The 14,620-nt window shown below is 40.9% G+C and overlaps 1 protein-coding gene across 1 annotated transcript in view; it reads right to left on the bottom strand.

Moving 5' to 3' along the window:
- LOC139171592 (RPA-related protein RADX-like) overlaps positions 1-14,620 on the bottom strand; it is a 92,916-nt gene that overhangs the window by 57,076 nt on the left and 21,220 nt on the right. Inside the window, 3 exon segments of the mRNA XM_070759945.1 lie at positions 8,348-8,512; positions 9,753-10,049; positions 13,813-13,895. Of these exon segments, the coding sequence (XP_070616046.1) occupies positions 8,348-8,512; positions 9,753-10,049; positions 13,813-13,895 (545 nt within the window).

Here is a 14,620-nt window from a genome sequence, read left to right as displayed (position 1 = left end):
CACCTCCTTGGCGCCAGGGTGAAAACTATATCGGACACACAAACGTTTTACAGCAAAACCTACAGGTCACCATGGATACCATACGCACGCGCTTCCAGCTTCCACCCAGAATGCATCACACCAAATCAATTTTCCATAGGTTTTACTCCATGCGTTTGCTCTGACCCATTTGACAAAGAGATGCTCAACTGATGGAATTAATCCAGGCAGTCAGGGAGACTGAACCACCCGCCCAACAAGATCAATAGACTGATCAATAGAAGCAAATTGATTCCTAGGGAGAACCTATTAAAAACAAAACAAAAAAATACCCCAGAATAACAGAACACTCTTGGCTGTTATCTACATCTTACCGCTCGAGCTACTCAAAAGGCCTTATTAATAAGCTGCAAACCCTACTGGATATGGAAGCTGCACTTTTCTAGGCCCTGGGTACCAGGAATGTATTTGCATACTGAACACACCTGAAATGAGATTCTTATAAGCAACTGTGGAAGAAGGATGCTACTAAGATAGGAAACAACTTTGGGTTAGCTAAACAAGAGGTCTATTTAACCCTCACTTTTAGCAACAGCACCAAAAGTTGGTTCCCCCCCCAAAAAAATATTTCTCCCCCCAATGAGATTCACATCACCATCTTGCCAACTCTCTGAATTCTACCTGGAACTAATGTGTGCAAAGCGATCAATGGATGGAGGCTCTGCTTTCACTAGCCGAGGGCTGCAGGAGGCTGTTGCGGTCAAAAACAGGGCCTGGGAGGGCTGCCTTCCGAGCTCCGTTTTCTCTGCCAGAGGCACCACAGGCTGGTCCTTCATTGTTCCCCGGGTGGCCCCCTTGGCCCACATCTAACCGCTCCCGGGGGCGTGATCCATTTTTGCTGGCTTTCAAGGGCTGGAGGAGGCCTCCAAAATGGAGACCGTGAGACTGTTTTTGCTGGCAGAGCGCTTGAGGCGTCCCCAACACGAGTGACATCAAGCTGGCCACTCCCACCCAAGCCGACAAGCGAAGACCCAGCCCGCGGTGCCTCTGGCAGTGAAAACGGAGCTCAGGAGGTGGCCCCCGATGAAATCGAGTTTGACGCCCCTGCCCTATAATATAAGATGGGAATATATCACACAAGAACCAAAAATATAGACCAAAGCACAGGTATTGGATTGAATGTCTCCAAGTCTTATTGGGCTCAATCATAAGAAAAGCATCTCTGACCTCATAACCCCTGGATTCTTATTTAAAGTTCTGCACTCAGGAAAGCCACAGGAGAACTGAAAGCTACTCAGGTATCAAAGATTAACTTCAGGTCACTACGTCAGGCTGAAACTGTGACAAAGGCCAGGCAGGTTATTTATTACTACTGCCAAAAGGAAAAAAAAATGCCCCCAAACGCGTCCCTTTCTGCCATTTTGATCTTCTGCATATGATCGCACAATTTATCAGAAATATTTTTACACACACACACACATATCCCACTCTCCAGAAAATACCAAAATTCCAGGAGTACTTGCTTCTCTTGGGAGAGAATGGGTGATTTTAATTTTTGGATAACTTTTCAGGGCAGATTCTCTTATTGCTGAACATCTGTTGCATGCAATAGACCCTTAGCTGAGCCAGTTGTGTACCAGACATTAAAAAAAAAAACCCCACCAACCAACACTGCATTTTTTCCGAAGGCTGCTCATCGTTAGGACAAGGGGCTTGGTCTATTCATCTCAAAAGCCCATTCGCCATTTCCTCCTCTTTCCAACTTCTTTACTCTGCGCTTCAGCAGTGGAAATGATTAAATTAGGCTCCTGCTAAACAGCCGCCAAAACCCTCCATCAACGCAACGCACATCAGCCAGAGATTCATCAGTGGCGCAGATTTCGCTTTGGTTTGGGCTTATGAAGAAATGAAGAGGAGGGAGGGCAAGGGAGAGGAGGAGAAACTTATGATGTACTTAGGGGAGTTAAGTCACCGGAAAAACAAAGATGGCTGCTGTTAGTACTGAATGCAATTCTCTACACACTGGATAAAAAAACAAAAACGCACAGCTCTGCACTTCTTGGTGTTTATAAAGAAAATTCAAAAGCACAAAAGATGATATGGGGAACGCCGGAGAAACCAGATGGCAAACTGCTTATTCTTGCCTTGCTGGTTTCTTGGTACGAGAGCACATTTATATGCCTTATCCAAGGTCTTTTATTCATTCTTTGCATGTTCTTCCTTGGGCATCAACTTCAACCAAACTTTTGAAAAGTACCAAGGGAAAACAGGCCCCCTTATTTGTGGTCCCACCCCCCCGTTATTCCAGAAAGCTGCAACTCTAATCAATGAGCCCATCAAGGAGTTTCACCACTGATTTTTCAAGCCAAGCCCTTTCCTATCTTTTTTTTTAAAAAAAATTAAATTTCTAACCGCCATCTTACCTAAAAAAGTCTCACAAGTAATCTTTGGGGATTTTGTTTTAATTGCCTGTTTTTTATTTTATTTTTTGCGGTGCGAGTCCAACAGAGTGCATAAAAACTTTCCCCAATGAACATGACATTAACATTCATAATAAAAGCAAACGATGGATAAATGCAGGAAGGCTGTAATTCCATTCTAGCCTGATAATACTATAAATTATCCCCAGAGCAGAACTGGATAAAAGGTTACACACCTATTCCTCTACACACACACAGTAACTTTCCATGCCTCAAAGTCCAGATCTAAAGATACACAAAAACCCTCAAACGGATTTCCTACTAAGGGACTGTTAAATAGGCACCCAGGCCCAACGATTAATACTTACCAGGATGTGCCATGCGGATCGTATTGTTGCCGTACTTTTCGTGGTTGTAGATGACCACGGCTGCCGCCCCTAGTTTAGTCGCCCGCTTAATCTTCTCCGTGAAGGTGCAGTTGCCTCTGGCGATGAGGGCAATCCAGGGCGACACCGCTGGAGCAAAATGCGTGTCCCACGTACAAGCTTGGAGCTTGGAAGAATTGGAAAGCACCACGAGCCCTCGAGCGTCCGCCACGCCAGAATTCGCGCCGAGCGTGCCGCACTCGCACCTGTTGTTGCTCGAGGTCTGGTTCAAAGCGTTAAAGTAGACCACACTCACGTTGACTTTGATGGGGCCAGCCCCGATGGCGCTGAAGAGGCCGGCGAGGATCAGAAGTCGTGCAGGGCTGGGCTTCCACCCACCCTTCATTGCTCGGTGGCTTCAAAAAATAAAAAATAAGATCCAAAACAACGTCAAAAAAGCATTCGATAGCCAGGAGCCTCCTGTTTCCTCCTCTGCGTTTAATCTGAAATTACAATCCTTTCGGCAGGTAAGCAACACCGCTCCTCCCTGGTCATTAGATCTTGCGTTGCGTCAGCTCAGTTCTCACTTTGCTTATCTCAGAGGAATAAAACGACCTGATGCCGCAGCCACGGGGCAGGAACTCAGGCAGCTAATTTTCAACCCCACCACTGGCAACTGCTGTTGTTTCCACACAAGTGCTTTTAAAGCAGACAGGCCAGGGTTTTGAGCTCCCTTGCCTGCACATGGAAATACAGGTGAGGCGGGCTGCCTTTGGGGAAAAAAGAGCAAGGTGCTTACTCTGCAAGGTGATATGTTCTCATCTAAATAAACACGAGGGAATTTGAGGGGGGAAAATAGCCAATCATAATTATTCCGGTAGAATTCATCTAGGTTTATTTATCTTTCAAGTCATTGTCGACTTCTAGTGACTGCCTGGGCTGGTCCTTGGCAGTTTTGTTGGCAAGATTTTGGAAGTGGTTTATATATAAATAAATAAATAAAAGTAAACAAAAGTAAACAAAAGTAAATAAATAAATAAAATTAATTAAATAAATAAATAAATACATACATACATATATTTATTTATTAGATTTGTATGCCGCCCCTCTCCGTAGACTCGGGGCGGCTCACAACACAATAAAAACAGTTCCTGACAAATCTAATAATTTAAAATTTAAAATATTTTAAAAAACCCATTATAAGTAGACATACATACAAACATACCATGCATAAATTGTAGAAGCCTAGGGGGAAAGAATATCTCAGTTCCCCCATTGCTGACGACAAAGGTGGGTTTTAAGGAGTTTACGAAAGGCAAGGAGGGTAGGGGCAGTTCTAATCTCCGGGGGGAGCTGGTTCCAGAGAGTCGGGGCCGCCACAGAGAAGGCTCTTCCCCTGGGGCCCGCCAACCAACATTGTTTAGTTGACGGGACCCGGAGAAGGCCAACTCTGTGGGACCTAACCGGTCGCTGGGATTCGTGCAGCAGAAGGCGGTCTCGGAGATATTCTGGTCCGATGCCATGAAGGTTTGCCCTTGCCTCCTTCCTAGAACTGAGGCGGCGTGACTTTAGGCCCAAGGCCTAAAGCAGGACTACAGTTCCCAGCCTCCCGTTTTTAGCCTGGGGCGACTATACCTCCGACGTTATAGTCTTGCAAACGCTATGGAGACACTCTAAATTAAGAAGCCAACAGATTCATCTCTATCGAATAAGCCTTTTTTAGAAACAAAAATTCAAAACTCTGTTAATGCATAACATCAAGTGCTTTTTAAGCAAAACCTTGCTTCAAATGAATGTTATAAAAATACATGCAGTTTGAATGTATTTCACTGATTTTAGGTAGGGGTAGGGCTCACTATATTTTTTTAAAAAAATCTGGGTTTGAATACTAAAATAACATAGAAACATAGAAGACTGATGGCAGAAAAGGACCTCATAACCCATCTAGTCTGCCCTTATACTATTTCCTGTATTTTATCTTAGGATGGATATATGTTTATGCCAAGCATCTTTCAATTCAGTTACTCTGGATTTATCAACCATGTCTGCTGGAAATTTGTTCCAAGGATCTACTATTCTTTCAGTAAAATATTTTCTCATGTTGCTGTTGATCTTTCCCCCAACTAACCTCAGATTGTGCCCCCTTGTTCTTGTGTTCACTTTCCTATTAAAAACACTTCCCTCATGAATGCTGGCTGTATCAATCTTTTCCAACTTAATTTTCCAACACCAGACGTAACCACCAACATCTATCGCAAATCCCCTTCCCCCCACTACCCATCCATATTGTGAAATAGTAGTAGGAATCAGAGGAACTATTTGAACCAAGAAGTTAATATAAAGGCATTTATTCCAACTGGAAGCAATGCATTAATGCATCTTCTGGCACTATATACAATTACATACTTGGTACATTTTTTATTCCTTCAGTATAAAATTTTCCAGACAACATCATCTTCAAATCAACATATTCAAACAGAAGCAATGTGCAGGGCATTATAACTGTTATATAAAAAAAAAATCAAATCCTAGAAAAAGAAAAGGATTTCGACGTCTAAAGGACCAAGTATGGCATTTGTCAAACCTCACATTTATTGAAAGAAAGGGTTGGCTGGGATTACTGACATGGTGGTTATTCAGTCTGCAGAAGGAAAGACAGCAGCGAGAGAGGTAGTTTTCAGGGCAAACCCAGCAGTTTCTCTGTGGCTTTGCCAATAAACAACTACAACATCAAAGCAAACGTACAAAACAATATACAAAAAAAAGGGGCCACTCATTTCTTCCAAGCCACACTAAAAGGCACACTCACTTCTTCCAAGGCTGAATATATAAATACCCACATGTTCGACTTCCCTTTTCTGCGTGACTGGGGTGCAGATGTACTATGCCTGCTCTCAAGCCGCATTATCAGATTTTACCCCTCTGCGCTAGACTGGTACTTCTGTTCTGCTTCATCTCTATTCCGCAACGAAACCCAAAATTATGACTTCTGATTGGAGTGTTTCGTCCCCTCCCCCTCCCCCAGCTCATCATCTGCGGAAGAGGCTGCAACTGTATAATGATCAGCTGGCAATGTAATCATGATCCACAGTTGACACAGCAAATCTAAAGGGCTTGATTACGACAATGACACAAACAAGTTCAAAATACGAACTGTGTCCTCGCTGCTTTCCTTCATCCTTCATCCAGGCTTTCTGCACTGTCGATGGAAGGCGATTGAATGGGGCCATCTTTGAAGGAGGCAATTCTGCTGCTGACCGACTTATCCTAAGTAAAGATGTTAACTGCCCCAAAAAACTTTTCATAGTCAGATAAAATTTAGTTACCCAAAAAGCAGAGATACGCAGCAAAAGAGCCACAGTCTTCCCACATACGGTTTTCAGTATTGCAGGACAGGATCTGACTATCGGATGTATAGATGACTTATCTTTTGCTAATTTAAACGTAAACAAAGGTTAAGAAAGCAATACACGTCCAGTACTTGTTGCCAAAAAATTCTGATTTGAGAGGCAAAGTATCTGTCAAAACAATTCTACAAAATTCCAATATGAAAGAACCAGAAACCTTCCTTAACCACTGCCAAAATATCCCAATTGCGGATAGCATAGCAGGAGAAAAACATTCTCTTGCACGTTTAATCCTCTCCTCAGTTTACATTTATGTCAAATCATGTGCTATCTTTCATTGACTACATCAACGTCTGATATCTTATATATTTTCTTTAGAAAGACTTCGGTTTTGTCGTTATCCAGACGACAAACATCCAGAATACAGATGACACGTTGGTTCTCCAAGGAAGTGGCTTTGAAATCATCTAGTATGCAAAAAGATAATGGACATTTTATTTATTTATTTATTTATTTATTCCAATACACAATGAGGGTTTTAGTGGGTATATATCTATATACACATAGTAAAATACATGATGAAGGTTATAGAGGAGATACTCATAGTAAAATATATCTAAGAAATAATAGAAAGGAAGATATAGTAATAGAACATATCAATGAAAGAATAGAAAAAGAGATATAGGAATAGAAGAAAGGTATAGGAGATATAGGAGAGCAATAGGACAAGGGACGGAAGGCACTCTAGTGCACTTGTACTCGTCCCTTACTGACCTCTTAGGAATCTGGATAGGTCAACCATAGATAATCTAAGGGTAAAGTGTTGGGGGTTTGGGGATGACACTATGGAGTCCGGTAATGAGTTCCACGCTTCGACATCTTGATGACATGTTACACATTCCGGGAAAAGAAGTTTCTCATTCATCAGTTAACCTAAGATTAATTCCAGAATGGTTGTGAGCAAAAAAATAACCCCACTCCCAATAATGTGGGAGGACAATGACATCATAGGGAAAAACCTTGCCTAATATGCAAGAGCCTGGGTGGCGCAGTGGTTAGAGTTCAACAATGTAGGCTGCTTCAGCTAACTGCCAGCTGTGGTTTAGCAGTTCAAATCTCACCACTGGCTCAAGGTTGACTCGTCCTTCTGTCCTTCCAAGGTGGGTAAAATGAGGACCCGGATTATTGGGGACAATTGTTACATGTTGTTTTTTATCATTGTTGTTAGCCGCCCCGAGTCTGCGGAGAGGGGCGGCATACAAATCAAATCAAATCAAATCAAATCAACCAACCAATCAATCAATAAGAGGCTGATTCTGTAAACCGCTTAGACAGGGCTGTAAAAGCACTATGGAGCGGTATATAAGTCTAAATGCTATTGCTGTTGCTATGCAAAGCAATCGTAGTTCCAGGTTACTTTTCAAATCCTGCGATAGCAAGAATATCAGCCGTTTTGATTCTAAATAAAACCTGTAGCTAACAAGAATTTAAAAAAGGGTAATGCTGTCATTTACAATTCCTGAAGTTAAATAGTGAGTCACAAACCGACCCAGTCCACTGTTAAAATCCACCATTTTTATTTTAAAAGAACATGGCAACTTCTTCCATTTTACAGAATATGGAGGAATTACTCTCGGCAGATTTTTTTTATAGCTCCCTGTTTCCCAATATTTAAAAAAAAAAATCTATAGAAACAAACTGACTGGCCCCATAAAGATCTCTTCTTTGATCTTCCATTATCTGGAAGATAGAAATTCTTAACATAGCAGAGAGAAAGTTAGCATTGTTAATTTGAAGAGGATAATTTGCAAGCAACCCACACTTGTTATAAATTCAAAGACACTGAAGACAAACCACATGCAATGAAAATATATTTGTTTAAACATGTAGTCAGTCACCTTCTTTAAATTCTTTACAGCTGCCAGGATAAATATTTTTAAAAACAGAAAAAAAAGAGGAAGGGGGAGTTTCAAAAGTATCATTACACGATAACAGTGCTTCTCCCTCTTCAGAAGAAAACAAATTAGTTCATCTATATTTAAATGGTTTTTAAGAAAAGGACTTCAGCAAAACCCTCAATCTGGCTTTCAATAAAATGGCTTGGAAGAAGAACGCTCTATGGTGGAGATTATTATGAATTGAGCTATCAGATTCTTAAGATTTCATTTGCAATTGCTTATTTTTAGAGAAGTGACAACAGCCATGTATAAAATCATTGTTATCTGGAAGATCTTACCTGGAAGTGAAAGTAACTCAAAACCTCCCTCTTGGTTTATGGTCTCTTGGGTAGGTGTAGTGCCATTTATGTGAGAAAGTGCTGTATTTCTGGATGCCTCTTGGACTTGAAATATGTAAGAGTCATTGAGGAGGGCAACCTCTACAGCGGCATCATGATTTATGCCTGTTTAAGGGATACATTGTTTTTGTTAATGATAAAAATCTGGGTTAATGAACTATAAAAACAGTCTTCAAGAATCAGGCCATCAAACAAAGTTTAAAGTCCAAGGGTCAAGTCTCATGCTTCATTTCCCAAAGTGGCAGACAACTGCCCATCCAGCCTTTCCTTGGAAGAAGTTAGGAAAACACCTGCATTCTTAAATGGTTTGTTGTTGGGTTCATTTTTCCAATGTTTAATTCAAAAGGAAATCAATGATAACCAGAGTCCTGATTCAAAATATGAACTCTATTAAACACAGACAATTCACCCATGGGCTTTTTTCCCATTATCTGCTTTCCTTTCAGACTTCTATAGTACATTTTGAGCTGCTTCTATTGCTGTATTCTAAATCAAACAATATACAATAAATCAATTAATGCTAAAACAATAATATTCTCTGTTCTCCACCTACAGCACGACTCAAAAAGAGGGCGGGGAAAATATTTACTGACCCCTCACATCCTGGACACAAATGGTTTCAACTCCTACCCTTAAAACGTCGCTACAGAGCACTGCACACCAAGACAACTAGACACAAGGACAGTTTTTTTCCGAACGCCATCACTCTACTAAACAAATAATTCCCTCAACACTGTCAGACTTTCTACTAAATCTGCACTTCTATTCTACTAGCTTTTCTCATCATTCCTATCACCCACTTCCTCCCATGTTGACTGTATGACTGTAACTTGTTGCTTATATCCTAAGATTTTTATTAATATTGCTTCTTCATTGCTTATTTGACCCCTATGACAATCATTAAGTGCTGTACCACATGATTCTTGACAAATGTATATTTTATTTTATGTACACTGAGAGCATCTGCACCAAGACAAATTCCTTGTGTGTCCAATCACACCTGGCCAAGAAATAATTCTATTCTACAGCACAGGGCAGATCCAATATGATGTCACAAATCCAGGCACATTTTCATTTTGCCTTTAACACCATGCAAGTTTTGGTTTACTCTTGAAATTCCCTAGTTTCAAGGATAATGTATTTTACAGCCTCTTGGGCCACATGGAAAAGGGTTCTTTGGGATCAAGCCCACATTCTTTCCAGTTCCAGCTCCTAAAAAAAAAAGTCCCATTCCTACAAAAGCAGCAAACATGACTCAAGCCCCTTGTAGCACTCTATTTTTGTTAAGACAAAGCTCCACTAAACGTTCCATTTTCTAAGTGTGTCGCAGTTAGTAGTTACTTACCAAGAATAGCCACCTGGTAGTATTCAAGAGGACAGGCATTTTCAAAGTGACTCATTTCTCCACTCGCTGGGCATTTCTCTGGCTGGAATTTGGCTGCTTGGAGATTATATTGTTTCAATAGGGTTTCTTTGTGAGTGAAATTAAATTTACAAGGAAAGCTTTCTGGAGAAATCTCGCTGAAGTTTAAGTGCTGCGTTAAGTTCTCTTTTACGCTGGTCCAGAGAACACTTCCCCAGGAATTGTGGCACATCCTTTGTGGGGGAACATTTTCAGATCCATCAGCTATTTCTTTGTTACCTGCCAATATAAAGATAGCAATCTGCAATCCAGACAATTTTAAATGTCTTTCAGCAACAAAAGGGCTGTTTGACCAGGAAAGGCATTCAAAACAGCAAATCAGATGAGCTTCTTCGGCCTATCTAAGGTGAGATCCTGAAGACTTTTGAAGCTGATCTATATTCTAGAGCTGAGAAAAGGATTCTGGATGAATAGAAAGGTAAACTATCCCTAATCTCTCCAGAGCTGTGAACTAATCAGCTTTCATGAATGAAGGCTTCTCAAGATAATGTTGCAAGATCCAAACTTGGTCAGTCGCCAAGGTTTAGTCTTCTGAGCTTTTGGATTCGTACTGGAGTCCATCCTCAGGGAACTTCTCTCTACCAAAATATGTCCTTTGGGCTACTCTATGTTTTGTATTTATATGGTGCTTTCCTATTGGTTGCTTGGTGTGTTGGTGGCTGGCTATTGTTTTGCTACTTGTTAAGCTGGTGGTAAATCAGCACTCCTGTTGACTGACAAGGGGCCCTTTCCCCAGGCACCTCTGGTCCTGGCGAGCGACCGAGATTGGATCTTGCGTCATCAGCTTTGATCACATTTCATATAAGCAACCCCCCACCCCAAAATAAAAACCCAACTCTGCTTTCAAAGCCAACCAATGTTATGTGGGATTGTCGTCTGGAGATGATCCAGTGGAAACAAAACGTGAAGAGAAACCCTCAGCTGTGCCACTAGAAACAGCATTTTTATACCGATTTTTTCTTAACTTACTAGGAATTGTGACTTTTTTTCTTTGTGGAAGCCCTTAAATTCTTCTGTGGCATGCAGGGTTATTTATTCATTTATTTGATTGATATGAATGCCCATTTTTCTATAACAGGCATAATATATAAGCTATTGGGTCATTTTAAATCACAGCTATGCAAGCCAATGATTGTTCGGTTTTTGCTTCTTCCCACAGAGAAATCATTATTAACTATATTTAATTTTTCACTAGATGAATTCAAATTTGGTTTTTGTTCTCACTCTACCCACTACTTTTTAAAAATGCACTTCACAGGTGTTCTAAAATTTAACTGAAGCTATCTGCTTGGAAAAAGCTGCTCACCCCGATCTAAGAATAATGATGTTAATGATTTTTAATTGATTGAAAATAGAGAATATTTAGATTCCCCCCCCCTCAAATTGACTGAAATTTAAGATTAATATTTAAGTAAGAAATGTAGATAAGTATTAATTGGCGAAATGTTAGATGGGTTGAAATAATTTTTAAATTTGGGATTAGGTAAATGTGCTATTTAGAGGGGGGGATGAAGTCTGAAATTCATATATGTTTATGTTTTGTTTTTAATTCTTTTGTTAACATCTGATTTGCTATAAAAATGTATAAAGAAAGAAGGAAGCACTTTGGCATAATGTTTAATAAGTTTAATAATATTTGCCAATCCAATTCCGATACCGCTTGAGTGAATAACCTTTCTACCTTTGTAATAAATTCAATATTTTTATATTCTATGACCACTGATATATATATAGTGTTAGTCCAAAGACTAAAAAGGGATAAGCACAAATGATAATTACAATAAATATGATGTAGTATTAATGTAATTGATAAATGCAATACAAATTAACTTTTATTTTATGATGTGGTCCTTCCATAAAGAAGGACCATAAAGAAGTTGCTTAATAGCTCCTGACTGAAATCTAGCCGCTAATAGGACAAATAATTATTAAAGAGTAAAGTACATTACTATATATATTTTTATGAATGGAAAACAAATTATTTGATAGTTGAATGATTAAATGTCATCTATTCTGCTTTAGATTAATTTTACACAGCCTCTCATTCATCTTTAATTTATATAATAGAATTGACTCCTAACAGCAAGGGCCATGAGATTATGTGATCCAAAATGCTGCATTCATGAACTGAATGAAAGTGAATAATGCAAAAAGCTGCATTAATGATTTCAACGAAAGCCTGAAACGTCTCTCTTTCAAATCAAATTGGAGGCAGGCATCCATTCGAGAGGAATATTAACCAGCACTGCAGTAATACCAACTGCCATGGCATTGGAGTTCTACCCGTGATGATGATGATGATGATGATGATTATTATTATTTATTGGATTTGTATGCCGCCCCTCTCCGCAGACTCGGGGCGATCCCAAGGAACCATTGGCTTAAAAAAAAACACAACACTCTACAGCTTAATTTAGCTATTTTGTATACTGGATCTGCATACCAGAATAAAATAAGGTAAAATAACCAGTGAGGATCTACAACAGGGGTGTCAAACTCCCAGTCTACCAGCCCAGTTCGCCATGCTCAAGGCTGCTTTAGCGAAAGGGGGAAAAGTCGCAGTATGTCATGGGATGATGCTACAAGTTTGACACCCCGATCTTCAACATGCATCCTAAATGAGGAGACCCAAACCCAGTGATGGCGAACCTATGGCATGGGTGCCACAGATGGCACGTGGAGCCGTATCTGCTGGCACGCGAGCCGTTGCCCTAGCTCAACTAAGTTCACTTTACCCTTATATATATATTACTACATGTCTAATTTTCTTCCTATGTATTTGTGTATTGGACAAATGAATAAATAAATAAAATAAACTCCGACACGCATGTGTGTCGCTTGGCGGGACCCAGAGGAAGAGCCTTCTCTGTGGCGGCCCCGGCCCTCTGGAACCAACTCCCCCCCAGAGATTAGAATTTCCCCCACCCTCCTTGCCGTTCGAAAGCTGCTTAAAACCCACCTCTTCCACCAGGCATGGGGGAACTGAGATACACTTCCCCCTAGGCCTTTACAATTTTATGCATTGTATGTCTGTATGTATGATTGGTTTTTATATAATGGGTTTTTAACTGTTTTTAGTATTGGATTTTGTTATATACTGTTTTATTGCTGTTGTTAGCCGCCCCGAGTCTGCGGAGAGGGGCGGCATACAAATCCAATAAAATAAATAAATAAATAAATAAATAAATATTGGCTCACACGGAGCCCTGGGAGGATGTTTTTGGCTTCCAGAGAGCCTTCAGGGGGATGGGAAAGGGAATTTTAACCCTAACCCAGCTCCAGGGAAGCCTTTGGTGCCTGGGGAGGGTGAAACATGAGCCTACTGGGCCCACCAGATGTTGTGAAACAGGTTGTTTACAGCCCCCAGGGGGCCTCCAGGGGGTAAGAAAACTGTTTTCACCCTCCCCAGGCATTGAATTATGGGTGTGGGCATTCGTGCATGCACACATTTTTTGGGTACCCGAGGAAAAAAAAGGTTCACCATCACCGTCCTAGCCTTTCGAGCACCAGGGACTGGTCCCGTGGAGAAGAAATTTCCACAAATCGGACGGGGTGTAGTTTCATGTGCTGTTTGCATCCTGTGGATGAGGCTTCGCTTGTTTGCGTGGACTGGTTTATTGGCGTGCCGTGCTCCAGTGCTGTCCCACAGACTGGGGGTTGGGGACCCCCCGTCTTAAATCACACCGTTACATTCATAAGTGCAACCGTTACAGCTCATAAGGAGGAATCAATCTGGAATTAAAAAGCCAGGCTGACCTGTTCCTGACAATGTCTTTACTACTTCTCCTCCAACAAGCACCAAGGCGCTAAGCAACGTAGGAAAAATAAAACTTTACCTAGGCAACCATGTGAAAACCACATATATTAACATATTAACAGTAAGATCAGAGATGGAGGAAGCGCATTATTATTATTTGCTTTCCTACTTTCCTGGAAGGTAAAGTGCTGTTACTAATATAACCTTCAGAGACAAAGTACATACTTTCGTGCGTCGCCTGTGCTGTTTCCACCTCTTCTGCATCGTCGTTACTGGCATCGGAATCATCTTGCAAAAAATTGGGCAACCTTCAAAAATACAAGCAGATCGTCACCGAGAACAGCAAACTATCTGGTTGCATCATCCATAATTATGATTTTTAATTTGTGACTAATTTTACGTTACGAGTCAAAAAGAAAATATGACACAGCTGATATGAGGGTGTATGTTGATAAGCACCCAGGAAAGGGGACTCCCCACCCTTCCCATACAATTTTCCTGCTCTTCCCACTGCTCCAAAGCTATTGTTAAGTAGTCTGGCTGGGGAAAACCAGCTCTCAGGTGACAGGCACTAATTTATTTATTTATTTATTCATTTATTCATTTATTCATTCATTCATTCATTCATTCGATTTTTATGCCGCCCTTCCCCTTAGACTCAGGGCGGCTTACAACATGTTAGCAATAGCACTTTTTAACAGAGCAAGGCTACTGCCCCCACAATCCGGGTCCTCATTTTACCCATATCAGAAGGATGGAAGGCTGAGTCAACCTTGAGCCGCTGATGAGATTTGAACCGCTGACCTTCAGATCTACAGTCAGCTTCAGTGGCTTGCAGTACAGCACTCTACCTGCTGCGCCACCCCGGCTCACTAGTTATAATAGTTAGTACTTTATAGAGGGAAGCACCAGCATCTATGTGTGATGACAACATCACAGAAATACAACCCTTATTGTTATGACCCAGCTCCCCAAACATGACAAACCCTCACCCTAACTCAAATATTCCTCTATTAGGAGCCCTGGCAAAAAA

This window comes from Erythrolamprus reginae, chromosome 8 (assembly GCF_031021105.1).
Source record: "Erythrolamprus reginae isolate rEryReg1 chromosome 8, rEryReg1.hap1, whole genome shotgun sequence".
NCBI lineage: Eukaryota > Metazoa > Chordata > Lepidosauria > Squamata > Dipsadidae > Erythrolamprus > Erythrolamprus reginae.
The sequence above is the reverse complement of the archived record's forward strand: the minus strand, read 5'-3'. Positions and strand labels throughout refer to the sequence as shown.